At 32.8% G+C, this 18,118-nt stretch overlaps 1 protein-coding gene across 1 annotated transcript; it reads left to right on the top strand.

Moving 5' to 3' along the window:
• The first annotated feature begins 1,464 nt into the window (after positions 1–1,464).
• On the top strand, positions 1,465–8,741 carry LOC116108961 (putative F-box protein PP2-B12). The gene is made up of 5 exons (XM_031395198.1): positions 1,465–1,687; positions 2,075–2,188; positions 3,115–3,290; positions 3,976–4,097; positions 8,522–8,741. Exons 1-5 carry the CDS (start codon positions 1,465–1,467, stop codon positions 8,739–8,741), a joined length of 855 nt encoding a protein of 284 aa, XP_031251058.1.
• The last annotated feature ends 9,377 nt before the right edge of the window (positions 8,742–18,118 follow it).

The raw sequence follows: 18,118 nt of genomic DNA, 5'->3' as shown, positions 1-18,118 counted from the left end.
AGTTAGAATTAGGGGGGATCTATCCCATTAGTTTAAACTGCAGGGTCTGACAGGTAGACCAAACACTAGGGGAGCAAAAAGATTATCTCCCAATTAATCTCCACAAGTTTGAAAGGTGAACAAAGTGACTTTGGCTTTTTGGACCATCTCACCAATAATTAAAGTTGATGGGGTTATGGCAATGTGAAAATAGCCCCACTCAATTTTTTCAGCCAAGTCAGAGAATCTCTTTGATTTTATAACAAATTAGGGTAAATTTAATTTTTGACTATTAATCCTAAAGTTTCAAAAATAGAGGATGACTATTACAATACTCTTAAAAGTTTTATAAAATTTAACAAGTATCAGCCTTCACCACTTTTTTTTTTTATTATTATATATGGGGTGTTCGAGTCAACTTACTTGCATCTCATCTAATCTTTAGAGTCATTAAACATCTTACCAGCCTAACCTTACTCCATTAAGTGTGTTATTAACTTTGACTTAAATTCCTAGTTTAATATTCAAACATTGACTATCAAAATCAGAAGGTCTAGAAGTGTTGTTGAGTTGTCGACATTAAATATTATGATTATTGGATTAAGATACATGATAGATTAAAAAGTTTGAAGTCAGAAATTTTAAATTAAAGATCACCGACTCTATATATATATATAAAAGCTTTGACAACGTCTGATTAATATAATCTAAAATTTTAAGAGATAAGACGTGTTTGTTGTCATTAAAATACATGAATATGGATATTAATTTTTATTCCTCTTTCTTTTTTCATCGTTTGAATAGATAGACCTTCTCGCTTTACATATTGCTTATTTGTAAGTAATAACTTATTTTTATTAATGTCTATTGAATAACAGGTTGTCACGCATAATGTGAATATTTGATTAAGTAATAAAACTATATTAAGATTGTGAAGAAATTCACCATAACTACCAATTTTTAGATTTATTTAACTTATAATTTGCGTACTTGATGTTCACAGCCTGAAAACTTACTAAACCGTGATAATGTGTGTCTTAAAGTTGCCGTGTCGAGTCGGTAGCTCAAAAGTCAAATTTTGCAGATGTGGAGAAATCAAAATTATCAGTGCTTTCAGTTTGTTGGGATTAGACCTCATAATCTTTTAACTCGAAATAAGCAAACGGTTGGAATAAGTATTATTTTCAACTCAGAAATCTGAAAGTGTTGAAAATTAGTAAGAATTTTGACTAAAAAATGATAAAATACTCTTAAAATATTTCTGTTGACCTCGTTTCTAGAATAGATAATTGTCTCCCACTATTTCCGTTGGTGCATGAATCATGAGGGTGTCTAAGAGCATCCTGAATTGTCAATCTTACAAAAATTCTAATAAAATACGTTGCTTCATTGACTTAACAAATTCTTGCCTACTCTTAATCTAATCCTAATCATATGATAAAATAGTTAAAGTTGTAAATTGCAATTAATATTAAGAGAAGTGAAATGGATATGAGTATTGTTTTGCCTGAAGAGTGCATTTCCCAGATCATCTCCTTACATCCAAGAGATGCATGCAAAGTTTCAGGGTGTTCCTGTGTTCAAGTCGTGGAGATGCGAGAAGTTAGCCCACTTGATTACCAGGAGATCCTTTCCAATTTGGTTTCCTCTTCGGTTATTTCACCGTCCAAGAGGGATCTTTTTTTCTACCATATCAAATGGTACTATGGTAAGTGAATGTCATTTTATTCACCTTGTAACTTATACACAGAACATTAAGCTTTTGAATTTATAGAACATCAAACGATTAGTACGTTGGGTTATAAAGCTAGAAATCAATGAAAGTGCTTTATCAATGCTGCTTTTATTATCAGCTAGAAATCAATTGAGATTGCCATCATATGGTCTTGACTTATATCTATAAAATGCTGGACAAATCGTGACTTAACTACCTTGGTATTACCTTGACTGTGTGCTATCAATTCACGAAAATCCAATTGATCTACCCATAAACAATATACTATTCATTTGTCCAAATTCGTAAAAAAATAAAATAAATTACCCTTCCCTGGATCATGTACAAAAAAGTAAATGACTTTGTAATTCTTTGACACAGCTTGCACTAGACAAGAGAGTGGAAAAAAATGTTACATGGTTGGCATTAGAGGGCTTTACATTACATGGGGAGGAAGAACTGCTGATGAGATATGGCAAAGTGACCAAAGTCTAGGTTAATTTCATTTATTGTCCATTATCGAAAATTCTCTAATCAGGACCCTAGTTAGTAAATACGGGTACGGCAAAAAAAACGGTACGGGAATTTTACGGGTAATATGGCAAATGGTGAAAAATAGTTATAAAATTGGCCATAAAATTCGGATACGGAAAAAATACGGTACGGGTATATACGGGTTTAATACGATGCATTGTCAATAATACGTTTTGAAAATACGGCAATATCAATCTTAGTTTTAACACTTTATGGACTACCTGGTTAAAATCAACATAACATTTCAAATGCAAAGTATTCAATTAACCAATAACACAAATACATAATACATAACTGATATTCAAATTATAGTCTCCAAACTCAAACACAATATTTAGCCAAGATTCAACTATAGTATCAAATTAAACACATAAGTCATAACAAAATCAAAATTCAAATCGAATAAGTGCTCCAAACAATAAAATACACAAATAATACAACAAAGATTCAAATTATAGCTTGAACAAAAACTCACAAAGTATATAAACAACAAATAAGCATAACAACTAAAAAAAGAGCATCGTCATCATTAATAATTATGAGACTAAGATTTGGAAAAATACATGACGTTAAGACACTTCACGGCTAATTTAGTGGCCCATAACGTGGCTTCTTTCTTATCTTCTCTTTTGTTCCCACTTGTGGACTTTTTCATTCTATATATAATTAAACCCATTTCTAGCTGCTTCCACCACATCGAAACAAGGGAATTGGGTTCTCTCTTTTTGCTTGATTGCTCTCATTTTCTCTCTCTCCGATGGTGCTCCTTGCAGCTACTTAAGCTAGTACTAAATATCTTGATGGTAAGTCATTAATGATTTCAGTTTCAGCTTGAATATGTAACTGAAATGTCATTATTTATGTTGCAATATTACAATATTTTGTAGGATTACTTCCAAATGGCGACTTTGAACAAGGGCCGAAGAAATCAAACCTTAACAAAACGGTGATCATAGGCAAATACTCGCTGCCCAAATGGGAAATAGAAGGCTTAGTGGAGTACATCTCAGGGGGACCTCAGCCGGGTGGGTTTTACTTTGCGGTGCCTCGTGGTGTTCATGCGGTAAGGCTAGGCAACGAAGCTTCAATTTCTCAGAGTGTGAATGTGAAGGCCGGAGTTATTTATACGCTCACATTGGAAAGAGAACAAGAGATGAAGAAAAGCTGAAAACGTGAAGATTTGAGGAAGAAGAGCTGAAGTAAGGAAGAACGAAGAAGAAGTGAAGACTGAAGAACTGAAGAACTGAAGACTGAGATCTGCTTTAATTTTTAGTTAAAAAACCCACAAAACGACGTCGTTTTGGGGGTGACCGCTTTTGTTTTTTTTTTTTTCAATAATTCGCGAATAATTCGGGAGGGCTTAAAATACGCGTATAATTCGGCAGATTTTGAAAAATACGTATACGGGCGTTTTATACGCGAATTATACGGCTGTCCGTATAATTCGCGTATAATACGCGTTTTTACTAACTAGGAATTCAGGACATCTTTATATTTGTTACGACGATTCTTGACATAATTAATATCACTACGTTTTGGACTAGAGAATTACTTTTGTCAACTATATTCCTATTTGTTATAGTTGTTTCTTATAAAGTTTGTATAACAGTTCTTACTATCAGTGTGTAAAAATTATATTTATTTTTGGCCTCTCTCTCTCTCTCTCTCTCTCTCTCTCTCTCTCTCTCTCTCTCTATATATATATATATATATATTCGGAAGTCTGTGAATCCATGTATGTGTGGTAGATAGGGATCAAAGTAAAGATAGAGACCAAAATGTTGTCACCAGAGACAAACTATGGATCTTACCTTGTGTTTAAGTTTCCAGAGTTTGGAGATGGGCTTCTAAAAGGACCTGTACAGTTAAGGTTCTTTTTTGAAGGAAGAGACATGGAAAATGTAGAATATTCATTTTTGTTAAACTTACGAGTTGTGTATGTGCACAACAGTTAAGAGTGCACACTGGCTACCAATCCTTTTATTTGGCTTGTTTTATCTGTTATGTGTGTGGACATCAGTTCTTAGTGCACACTGTTTGTCAGACTTGTGTTTTGGCTTGTTTTGTTTCGAGTGTGGGTGCACAACGGTCTATGCTTATACTCTCGCTTAAGATATTTTGCAACCTAACACAAGTTGTGTATCTGATAAAGTGAAAAAGATATTGTTTATCTTTGTTTCTTGATATTTAGGACCTTTTACATGTGTCATAATATCCTTAAGTGGTCTTGGAGAATAAAGTTATCTTTTCCGATTTGTTTTGTGGTCCAGACCAAAAAGAATGAATACTTTCCTTATTTGAACAAATATTGGTCAGCCCCTTGTTGGCTGATGTGGCACTATATTGTTGAGTAATAAATCCTATACTATATAATACTCTTTCTTGCGTAAATGAATCTAACCTTTTGATCTTTTTTTTCATTCTTACTCTAAATTTCTTAGAGTATTCTTTCTCTTAAGGTTCAAGGTTCATTTTCCATTTTGTGCCAAAACCTCACCATATCAAACATAGACTTTATGGCTCTTGGAACGTGGTTCCTTTGCTGATGCTGGTGTGTGGTGTCGGTGCTTGAAGCTTGTGGTTTACAAATTGTTCTTGGGTGTGTTCTTGACGAGAAGAAGCTCCAAGGAGTTGCTACACGTTAAGGATTCAGAGTGTGATGCTAAGTGTAAAGTTGAACAGAGAGTTCTTTTTACTGTAACTTAGATCAGTTTTGAACTATATCTTGTAATGTGTTTTTAACTTAATGGATTGCTTTGATCTGGACAAGGTCCCATAGATGTAGGCTAAAAGTGGATTTAGTCTAATCATGTATATGACTGTGCTATTTACTTTCTGCACTTGTGTTTGATGTGGCTAAAACTTGGAAATGTCTTAATCTACTTGATAAATATTCCACTGCACTTTAAAATTGGTAATCCAAAACCAAAGTGGTTTAATCAATCCCCAACAGAAAAGCATAGTATGTTCTTAGACCAATCTCAAGGCAGAGGAGATGGGTGGATGGAGATTGAAATAGATGAGTTCTTCAATCAAAATCGAGATGAGGAAAGGGTGAAATGGTGTGTATTTTATTTCTTGGAATTCAGCAATAATGGTGTCGTGATAGAAGGGATTGAGCTTAGGTTAGGCCTAAAAATGGTCACGCTGATACACACATTTTGTGCTAAACACATGTGGATTATTGCACATGAATTGTTGTAAGAAAAAAATAGTCGATATTTGTCAAACTTATATTAAAGTTGTTGCGCTTTTCTAAAGCAGCATATTTTAGTGGACTTCAATGTTTAAGTGTAGTGTTTTTTTTTTTTTGAAAAATTGATCACCAGCACAGATGTTGAAGTGCTGTGATTTTAGGCAAATTATTAAAGTTACTGATTTTGCAAAAGCAGCATATTGGACTACACCAGCAGAATCACAAAATTTGATTTCTGTATCATTTGGTTGCAATAAACTATTAAATATATGTTAGTTGCGTTTAAAAAAAAAAAAAAAATGGTCAAATTGGGTTTCTTTAGTATATATAGTAATGCAATCCGAACTATTTTAAATTTGGGTTTAAATAAATTGTCAAATCATTCGTGTATTCATATTAATAAAATATCTCTATCATTCATTGGTGTGACAAATCATATTGCATTATTTAATTTACGCAATTGAGATACCGTCTTGAAAGTGTAGTTTTATGTCATCGATAAACTCTTTTTGAGTTTATAGAATGGAATGTGAAAATGTTCCCTGTTTATTTTGAAAATTGTAATTATCCTTTCTCTATAACTATTTTTAAGTAATTTACTAGAGTTAGTTGACCCCTTAAGGTTTAATATAATACAAAATCTCCTTAAAGTTTCAAAAATAACACTAATATTTGCTACCGTTACTGAATCTTTAGAATTGCACTATTATATATATTAATGAATATTTATCAAATTTCAATATAACTCACAAATACACATTAGACATGACACAACTTAAATGCAATTTTAACGGTTTAAAATTTTAAATGCATTAATGTAACGGTTCAAAAATTATTTTTAAAAAAAAGTGGGTCAATTGCAATCTAATGGTCTAGATAAAGAGTTTTTGGGGTATGGGTTGAGTTTGACCAAAACTAACCTAACTCATTTGTAAATGGAGTTAGCGTTTGCTAACCTAATTCAACTCAAAATTATTTGACCTGTGTATAAATTGGGTTTGATTCAACACTTCCTTTTTCATTTTTTTTTTTTTTTCAATTTTGAAATGTAATTTGGTAAGTTATAATAATTTTCACAAAAGAGAAAACTTTGTATTTACATCATTTTGAACTTTCTTTCCTTACGAAATAATTTAATTTTAACTTTAAACTTTTGAAGCACACATACTCTTGGAATTACTCTTCGCTATCACTCCAGTAACGCCATTCACAATTCTTAATATTAATTTATGAAACAGTTTATCAAAGATTATAATTATTAAAGGATTCGAAATAAATCTTTATTTTGTAAACCTTATTGCACGATCATTCATTTTTTACTGTCTGATTTGTTAAAACCCTTTTCTTGAGCAGGCCGTGGATTTCAATAAACCAGTCTATGAAACTTGTTCTAAATGTATTTAGTCCTTACTTTTTGGTAGATTCAGATGAAGCAAAATGTACAGAACAAAAATGATCTGGAATTAATATAAGGTGATTACAGAATTTTTTCTTGCAAAATGAAACAAAGGTGTCTGATGCCCTTCCTAAAATGAGTTTATGTATCTCCTGTTAGTTGTCTTTGAGGATATGAAACCGATGTTTTAATAAAGATTAATATCTTTCTCGCATAATATATATATTTTTTTTTATTATTATTTTTTTTTTTTATAAAATCTATCTCTTCTTACATGAAATTTTTTAAAGATTTATTTTGAATCCTCTAATCTTATAATCTTTGATAAACTTAAAATTGTTTCATAAATTAATCTGAATGGAGCTACTATAATAGTGTTCATATGATGGGGAAGAGTAATCCCAAGAGTAGGTGTGTTTTGATTAATTTTTAACATGCCACATCATCTTTTTAAATTAATTTTAATGCCACCTCAGTTTTAAGTTAAATTTTAATGTCATATCAGTACTTATCCTTAGAGTCGGTAATAGGTCGTGTCGTACCTAAAAATTCAAGGCTCGTCATGCCGTAGGCCATGCCATGCTAAGGCCCACAGAAATTCATATCTTGTCCTGTCGTGTTGGCCCGTCAAATCTGAAGGCTCACGGCACAGCCCGCTATATAGTGTGTCGTGCCGTGGGCCTAACACACGGGCTGACTAGTGTACTTTGTGGGTTGGCCTACAATTTTTTTTAATATTTATAAATTATGGTAATTTTGATTTATAATTAATAATTATTATAAAAATATTTTATATGTTATATTTAGTGACATTTTTATTTGTATTTATTAAAAAAATATATAATCAACATGAAATATAATAATATAATGAGACATTGAAATATTAATTTAATTTCAGTACTTTTTATTACTTATAAGTTATAATTATAAATTACAAATATAAATTTAGAAATTAGGATTAAGAATTAACATTAACATTAACATTAACAATTACATCTCCATTAGAAATACAAGTATACAAATACAATACAACTATCTCAACTTTTATTCTAGTGTACAAATATTCAAAGTAAATAATTGAACAAAAAAATATCATACATCTTCATTTTCATTAATTTCTTTGAATATTTACAAACTAGAATCAAAGTTGTGATAATTGTATTGTATTTATATATTTGTATTTCCAATAGAGATGTAATTGTTAATTTTAATTCTTAATCATCATTTTTAAGTTTTTATTTGTAATTTATAATTATAAGTAATAAAAAGTGTTGAAATTCAATTAATATTTCAATGTCTTATTATTTTATTATATTTCGTAGTGATTATATATTTTTTAATTAATACAAATACAAAATGAGAGAGAAAGGAGAATGAAGATTGAAATTGGAGTGTAAAAAAATAAAAGAAATAATGTGGTATTTATAGGAAAAAGTTAAAAAATTTGAAAGAAAATGCAAAATAACTTTGACTATTTTAAAAAATAGCCATTATTAAGGGCCATTTTTTAAAAAAAAAATTTTCTTATTTTTTTCCTTTCAGGTTTTCGGAAGTTTGTGAAGCCGTGTTTGTGTGGTGGATAGGATGAATGTAAAGATAGAGACCAAAATTTTTTCACTAGACCACCTATGGAGAGCTGAAATTGTGTTTAAATTAGATGGGCTTCTAAAAGGACCTGTACGGTTCAGTTTCTTTTTTGAAGGAAGAGAAAAGGAAAGCATAGTGTGTTCTTAGACCCATCTCAAGACACAGAAGATGGGTGGATGGAGATTGAAATAAATGAATTCTTTAATGAAAATGGAGATGAGGAAAGGGTGAAATGGCGTGTTTTTTATTTCTTGGGATTCAGCGGTAATGGCGTCGTGATAGAAGGGATTGAGGTTAGGCCTAAAAGTGGTCACGCTGATACGCACATTTTGTGATAAACACGTGTAGATTGTTTTATAACCTTGGGGCCAGTTTTAAATTGTTGAAGAAAAAATACCAGCAATTTGTCTAACTTAATTAAAGTTGTTGCCCTTTTCAAAAGCAGCATATTTTAGTGGACTTAATTGTTCAAGTGCTGTGATTGATCACCAGCACAATTGTGTAAATCTGAAGAAGAAAAGCAAAAAGAGATGATTCTTTGATTGAAGTGATTTGTTGTTATTCAGATTGATTACAGTAAGAGCAGAAGTAAGCTGACTATATCCAACTACTTCTTTTACTGAAACGACAATACTTTGTCTATAACAAAGACAAGCTGGTAAACTACACTTTTGCCCTTTGACTTCTTATGGTCAACATTCCCCCTCAAGCTAAACTATGTGGCTTTAGAGTCTTTTCTGTGCAAATTTTTTTTTTTTTTTTTCAAGAAAAGTCTTAACAAACATTCTTTTCAGCAACAACTGAATTTAATACCAGCAACAACATTGTATCATTGCTTAGCAGTAACTCTGCAGCAGTATTCAATATTTTTTGTTCAGCAACTTTTTAGAAATGCCAAAATTCAACTACTTCAGCAACTGATTAATGTAATCAGTTCCTTTAAGCGCGCAACAATAGTTCCAAAAACTAATCGGTGAACTTGAAGTTAGTCGCTGCAATCAACTACAATTCGCAACTCTTCATCAATATCTTCAATCAGCAAAACTTTTAACAGAAATTGATTAATGTAACCAGCAACTTTAACAAAGAACTTATCAATTTAATTAGCATCTTCAATCAACAACTCTTCATCAACATTTTCAATCAAAAATTAAAACATTCTTCAATCAACTTCAACCAGCAACTCTTCATCAACATTTTCAATTAAAAATAAAAGCTGATCAATATAACCTGCAACTTCAATCAGCAACTCTTCATCAACATTTAAAATCAGTAAAACTAATTATATCAATATAATTTGCAACTTCAATCATCAGCTCTTCATCAACAATTTTAACCAGTAAAACTGATTACTGAAACCGATTAATGTAACCAGTGAGTATGGACAACTACTTCAAATTCTTGCTGCTAGCAACAAATAAAGCTTTTAACAAAGAACTGATCAATGTAACCAGCAACTTGTAATTAGCTGCTCTCTCAGCTGTGTCACTGAATGTGGACAATTATTGATAAAATCATTCTGTCCAGCACACCTTGTCACCTTTATGAAGCAATTAGTTCATTTCTTCTCTGCTTATGATAGTAAGTTTCTTTCTCAGCTCACTGAAATGAGTAGCAGATAATGGTTTAGTTAAGAGGTCAGCAATTTGAAGTTTGGAAGGTACATATTGATTGCAACTTTCTTGGCCAACACTTGTTGTTTGATACAGTGAGTATCAATCTCTATGTGCTTAGTTCAGGCATGGAATACTGGATTGGCTGTTAAGGCTCCTGCACTAACATTATCATACCAAATGATAGGAGTGGTGTCGAAGGTTAAGCCCAATTCCAAAAACAAACTTTGTAACCATGCAATTTTTGTAGCAATGTAAGCTAAAGCTCTATATTCAGTTTCAGTAGATGAGAAAGCAACTACCTTTTGTAAAATCTTAATAGCAATTTTATCAATTCCATCAATGGCAAAGAATCAATAATATAATCATATTTCTATGCCCTAAAATTGCATAATCTTAAATCCCAAGATCTGAAACTTTGATGCATTTTCACTATTTATAAAAAAAACAATCAAACATACCTGAATCCATGAGTAATCTATTAATGGAAATTGTAGAATAAGGCAGTGTATCTCTCTCTTTTTCCCTTTCTGTAAGTCGCTTGTTTTCTTCTGATGGAAAAGAAAATATTATGCGTATATTGGAACAGAGAGAGGACCCCTTATCAAGGACATATTCTGTCATCTTTATCATTAATGTATACCAAACAACATAATATAAAGAAACACATAACAGAATAATTTATATGAAAAGAGTTCAGAGTGTCTAAAACATGAGGAGCGTAATGTAAATCATATACAACACATCATAAATTAGTCAGAACGGGCAATAATACCCATACTCTCAACGTGCTCACTATAGGTCTTAGGTGACAGCCCTTTAGTCAGCGGATCTTCTATCATAAAATTTGTGCTGATATGCTCAATAGTCACTCTCTGTTTCTGAACTCCTTCTTTAACTGAAAAATATTTCAATTCCATATGTTTAGCACCCTTTGAATATTTGTCGTTTTTTAAAACTATTGCGGCATTATCACAATAAATTTTTAGCGGCCTGACAATACTGTCGACAATCCTAAGCCCTGAAATAAAATTCCGCAACTATAATCCTTGAACTGTGGCCTCAAAGCATGCCACAAATTCAGCCTCCATAGTGGAAGCAGCAATGACAAACTGCTTCACATTTTTCCACGAAACTACTCCTCCAGCTAACATAAATACATACCCAAATGTGGATTTCTTGGTGTCTACACAACCAGCGAAATTTGAATCTGAATATCCAATTACCTCAAGATAATCAGATATCCTATAGGTAAGCATATGATCATTTGTCCCTTGTAAATATCTCAACACTTTCTTTGCCGCTCGCCAATGATCCATTCCAGGATTACTCTGATATCTGCCCAGCATGCCGACCGCAAAACTAATGTCTGGTCTGGTACATGTCTAAGCATACATTATACTTCTGACAATAGATGCATAAGGAATATGCTCCATTTGCTTACGTTCCAATTCAATATGTGGGCATTGCTGAAGGCTCAACTTATCACCTTTCTAAATTGGAACTGGACTTATAGAGCACTTATCCCTATTGTATCTCTCCAGAACTTTGTTGATATAAGCTTTTTGAGACAATCCCAACTATCCTTGTGATCTATCACAAGCAATTTCAATTCCAATCATATAAGATGCCTCACCCATATCCTTCATCTCAAAGTTCTTGGAGAGAAACTTCTCGGTTTCATTCATCATACCAAGATTATTAGTAGCAAGCAAGATGTCATCAACATATAGAGCTAGAATTACAAATGCGCTCCCACTGACCTTAAGATATATACACCAATCAACAGTGTTTTTCTTAAATCCGAAAGTGGTAATGGCATTATTAAACTTGAAGTACCATTGCCTAGAAGCTTCGTTTCAATCCATATATTGATCTCTTTAATTTACACATCATGTGTTCCTTCCCTTCAATTGGAAAACCATTAGGCTGTTCCATGTACACTTCTTCTTCTAAATTCCCATTCAGAAAGGTAGTTTTTACATCCATTTGATGAAGCTCCAGATCATAATAGGATACCATTGCCATAATAATTCTAAATGAGTCATTTGAGGAAACCGGTGAAAAGGTCTCGTTGTAATCAACACTATCTTTCTGAGTAAAACATTTGGCAACAAGTCTGGCCTTGTAATGTTCAATATTGCCAATAGAGTCACGCTTGGTCTTAAAGACCCATTTACACCCGATTGTTCTACAACCTTCAGGCAATACTTCTAAATCCCATACTTCATTGTATTCCATTGATTTTAACTCTTCTTTTATGGCGTCTAACCACTTTGCAGAATTATCACTTTGAAGAGCTTGTGAAAACAAAATTGGATATGCTTCCATTCCCAAGTCAAATTCTGACTCTTGAAGATAAACCACATAATCATTAGCAATGGCAGACCTCATTTGTCTTTGATATCTTCTTAATGTCACTTCTTATTTTTCAATTATTACTTTATGTGGTTCATCCATTATAGGCTCATTGACTGCTACATTATTAGGAAGTGCTTGCTCAATTATTTGTTGTTCTTGATTGTTATCAGAACGTTTGACAACTACAGGAACCACAACCTTAGTAGAAATCATAGGCGTATGAACTTGTACCCTGATTTCTTGAATATCCACTTTACGTGGTTCAACACTCCCACTAGTTTCACCATTCTCAATGAACCTTGCATTTCCAGTTTCAACTATTCTTGTACTATGGTTAAGACAGTAAAAATAATACCCTTTAGATTTTTCTGGATAACCAATAAAAAATCCACTAATCGTTCTTGAGTATAGTTTCTTTTCATGTGGATTATAGATCCTGACTTCTGCTGGGCAACCCCAAACATGCAGGTGCCTCAAACTGGGTTTCTTTCCTATCCACGGTTCAAAAGGAGTTTTTGGAACTGCCTTACTAGGAACCCTGTTTAATAAATATACAATAGTCTTTAATGCATATATCCACAATGATGAGGGTAACGAGGAGTTACTCAACATACTCCTAACCATATCCATTAACATATGGTTACGCTTTTCTGCAACACCATTTTGTTGCGGTGTCCTTGGCATTGTTTATTGAGCACATATGCCTCGACTTTCTAGGAATTTAGCAAATGGACCTGCACTTTGTCCAGATTCATTGTATCAACCATAATATTCACCACCTCTATCTGATAGTACTACTTTCACCTTTCTATCTAATTACCTCTCAACTTCAGTAATGAATACCTCTATGATATTAACAGATTGAGATTTTTCATACAATAAATAGACAAATCCATAACGTGAAAATTCATCTATAAAAGTGATGAAATATCTTTCCCCACTAAAAGAAGGTACGTCGAAAGGACCACATATATCCGTCTGTGTTAGTTCAAGGAGTCATGTGCTTCTAGTGCCTGCTTTCTTAACTGTGGATGTGGTATGTTTTTCCCTTAATAATCCACACAAATGCCAAGATCAATAAAATCCAAATTAGGTAAAACTTCATTCTTTACTAATCTTTGCATTCTTTCTTTTGATATATGGCCTAAACATTTATGCCCTAAATAAGCAGATTTCTCATCCACAGAAGCACGTTTTGTTCTTATACTATGATGCGAGGTCAACAATGTCTCAGCAAATAAACTATCAAGATGTAATTTATACAATCCATCACAAAGCACACCAGAACCAATTAAACAATTATGTTTAAATAAACTGAAACATCCATTCTTGAATTTAAAAGAATATCCTTCTAAATCAAGTTTAGATAAAGATATTAAATTACGGGATAACTCTGGTACATACAGGGTATTAAACAAATCTAAATGATGTCCAGTACTTAAAATTAAATGATAGGTTCCAACGACTTCAACTCGTGCTTTGACCCAATTTCCCATGTATGCAAATCTTTCATTGTCGTTTATGGTTTGGGTCATAAGGAATCCCTGCATAATATTAGAAATATGAGTGGTACATCCAGAATCAATCCACCAAGTATTATAAGGAATTTCTAATAAATATGATTCGAAACATACAAAAGCACTAGGCTTACCTTTCTTTTCAAACCATGCCTTATGTTTCAGGTAGACCCTCATATAGTGTCCAACTTTCTTATAGAAATGACACTTTTCTTTAGTCTTATCCTTCTTATGGATTTGGGAAGAAGACTCATCAATCTTTAGTGGCCTTTTGCCCTCTCCATACTTCTTGTTGGATTTCTTCTTAACTCCAGACGAGCCCACAAGATTAACTAAATGAACTCCTTGTTTCTTCAATCTTTCCTCCTACTGTACTAACTTAGTTTAAAGCTCAGTCATAGTCCATTTATCTTTAATTATATTATAATTAATTTGAAATGGACTAAATTGAGAAGGTAAAGAGTTAATAACGAACTGAACTAGGAAATTTTCGTCCACAGACATTACCATGTTTCTAATACTTGCTGCTATATTTGACATCTTAGTCACATGCTCATACATGCTATGAGAACCATCATATTTCATGGTGGTCAGCCTACGCATTAATGCCTCAGTACGGGACTTGTCAGCGGCCTCAGACTGAGAAGTCTCTTTGGCTAATCTCATAAATTCCCTAGCATATTCTGTGGTAGGAAATTATGTCTTAATTTCACTCACTATTATCATCTGTAAAAACTTCAGGCTCAATCTATTCGATCTCTCCCATTCTTTATGGAAAGACCTCTCCTCATTAGTGTTGTTCTCAGTGAGATCAATTGGTTTCTCTATCATGAGTGAAAGGTCGAGATTCTGAACACCCAAGTAATACTCAACTTGCTCACTCCACTCATTATAATTGAACCCATTAAACTTAACAACAGATGAGGCATAAAGAGCAGATGCTGCGAAAACAAAATTATGCTTACACATTAATGCTTTGAGTTTTATACCTAATACATAATTTTAGGTTCAGATATTAAAATTTATTATTATTAAAACATAAATGTATATTGAAAATCTCCTTTGGGAGATAAAACAATATATGATAATTAAACTTAATTGATGCAATTTTGTTAATTAGTAATCAATTGTACTTTCATTAGACATGTTTGTTACCTTTGGATATACTAAACACACCCAGTCAAGTAGATTAATTAACCACAGTTATGTTCATAATTATAGGATTAACTGATCTACCTTTGGGCGATCCTTAACTATCCTATAATTTATGAACTTCAAATTACTCATGTCAAATACATCATGTCATCTCTTTAAAGCATCTAATGATCATGAGTAATTGAATCTAACTTAGTTTGATATCTATGAGATAACCATTCTAATTTGCCACTTTGGTGACTAACAAATTGTACATAATATAATATCAAACTTAAATAATAACTATAATATTATCCATGGTCAAAATTAGGTCAATTTGACCTATTGACCGTTAACTTTGACCGTTACTATTAACTTGCCAGTTGACCGTTAAACTTGATAGTTGACTGTTAACTTTAAGGGTTGACCGGTTTAGTCAACGGTCTAGAGTGGTTTAACCCGTTAACCAATCCGAATCGCTGATTGGATCGGGTTTACCCATTTGAAAAAAGGATTGGACTTCTTTATAGGTTATTCTTAATGGGTTTGGGTTTGAATTTTCTTAATGGGTTTGGGTTTGAATTGGGCTCACTTAAAAATATGGCTTGGGCTTCTTTTATTTGGGTTTATATAAACTAAAACAAATAGGCTTTAAAGAAAAATTGGGCTAGATCAACATATGGGTCAATATTTGACCTAAATTTCTGGAAAAAATTTGGAATCCGAATTTTTGGAAATTTTTATTGAAAACTAATCTGGAAAATCATGTTTTATCATAAGAAAATGTGATTTTGGCCAACTTTCCAACCACTTAATAGATTCACAAACTCAATCAAATTTACAAACCCAATTCAGTTTCTTCATCCTATAAGAACCCTAATATATTAAAAAAACAACTTAATGGAAAATACATTAGTTTCTAAACCTAATGCTCTGATACCACATGTAAAATCTTAATAGCAATTTTATCAATTCCATCAATGGCAAAGAATCAATAATATAATCATATTTCTATACCCTAAAATTGCATAATCTTAAATCCCAAGATCTGAAACTTTGATTGAATTTCATTATTTATAAAAAAAATAGTAAAACATACCTGAATCCATAAGTAATCTGTTAATGGAGATTGTAGACTAAGGCAATGTATCTCTCTCTTTTTCCCTTTCTATAAGTCTCTTGTTTTCTTCTGATGGAAAAGAAAATGTTATGCGTATATTGGAGCAGAGAGAGGACCCCCTTTATATACGACAATTATTTATTAACTCCCAAACTTCAGTTATTTAATTAACTACAGTAACCTCTCCATCAAAGGTAAATGACCATCATACCCTTCAGTTAATTTAAGTATTTCAAAACTACCATAGGATAAAATTAATACATGGACTACCTTATGTGAAATATAAAGTATTTCTGACACCTTTTGCTTTCTAGAACTCCATTGAATCAAGTTTGGCCCCATGTAAGCACAATATCCACTAGTGGATCTTCTATCCTCCAAATTATTGCCCCAATCTGCATCAACATAGCATTCAACATGTAGAAGACTTGCTGGTTTGAATTGTAAACCATGGTTTAAAGTGCCTTTGATATACCTAAGAACCCTCTTACAAGTTTTCCATTGAAGCTCAGTAGAGGCTTGCAAAAATTGACTCAACTTGTTGACAGGAAAGCTTATATGTGGTATGATAAGAGTAAGGTATTGGAGGGCCCCTATAGTACTTCTATACAGATTTGGGTTATTAAACAAGGCACTATCAATTGAGAACAGTTTTGTTCCTATAGCCATGGGAGTTAAGCAGGCATGAGCTTATCAGAAGCATATTGTTGGAAACAAGAAATAAATCCCTAAAGTTTAGGGATACATTCCTTTTTAGTTACTGTATATTACTAATGTGATTCTTTCCTAGTTTAGATTGATTTATCTTTATTTTCTTTCCTTTGTGTTGTTGTAAATCATGTATAAATTCATCCCTACTCTATTGAATAAAATTAAGCAAGAATTCACAAATTTTTTAATCTTGTTTCATGGTATCAGAGCCTTAGGTTCTGGAAAAAAAAAAAAAATTCTCTTCTAAAAAAAATAGAAACTATCGACCTTTCAACCCAGCCACCGAAAAACTTCAAAAGTTGTCGATCTGCTATCAGATCTTGCTAGATCAGTCGTCAATTTTTTGATCAGTTCGTTTCTCCATGGCTACTGATTCCCAAAACTCATGAACCTCCGCTGGTTCCACCTCCACCACCCTTAGTTTCTTAGTTCCAGCACTTATCGTTGCCTTGATTGTTGATTCTCATATCCTTCAAATTACTAAGCACCGTCTTAATGGAGAAGCCAATTTCATGAGTGGTTCCAATCTGTTCTTATGATTATTCGTGGAAAGGGCAAGACTGGTTATTTGGATGGTTCTACTACTCAACCCGCCTCTACTGCTATTGCATACGATCAATGGATAGCAAAAAATTCAATTATTATGTCTTGGCTTATCAACTCAATGGAGCCAAGAATTGGTAAGACATATCTCTATTACAAGACTATAAAGGATATTTGGGAATGTAACGCCCCGCTTGAGGTACGTTGTTATTGTTTCCTCTTTCGCCCTTAATCGAGTTGGTTTTTGTTATATTTGTTTGTTTGAATGTTATGTTGATTGTTGCCCTGAAATTGGTTGAAAATAGAAGAATTTGAGTGTACCAAGCTTCGCCGGGGCGAAGAAGAATCTTCGCCGCGGCGAAGATGGGTTGAACCAAGGGTGAAACTCTCTGGACAGTTTCGCCGCGGCGACAAATGTTTCTTCGCCGCGGCGACGGGCCGAATTTCATGTTGGTTGAGTTTTAGACATTTTCTTCCCTAAGGACAATTTGACCCTTCTACCCCTAATTAGCAGGAAAAGTGGGGAGTGAATTGTAAGGATTTTACATGGAGAATATGTTGATATGGGGGTGAGTTTGTAATGAATCAAAGGATATGGATGGAATTCCCAAAATAGAACAAGGGCAAAATGGGAATGAGTGTGTTAATATTTCATTAAAAGGAATTAGAATCAAAGAACCCCTCATTTCTTCTTCTCAAACGTGACTCTTCAT

This window comes from Pistacia vera, unplaced genomic scaffold (assembly GCF_008641045.1).
Source record: "Pistacia vera cultivar Batoury unplaced genomic scaffold, PisVer_v2 Contig570, whole genome shotgun sequence".
Classification (NCBI taxonomy): domain Eukaryota; kingdom Viridiplantae; phylum Streptophyta; class Magnoliopsida; order Sapindales; family Anacardiaceae; genus Pistacia; species Pistacia vera.
This window is presented reverse-complemented; position numbering and strand designations above follow the sequence as displayed.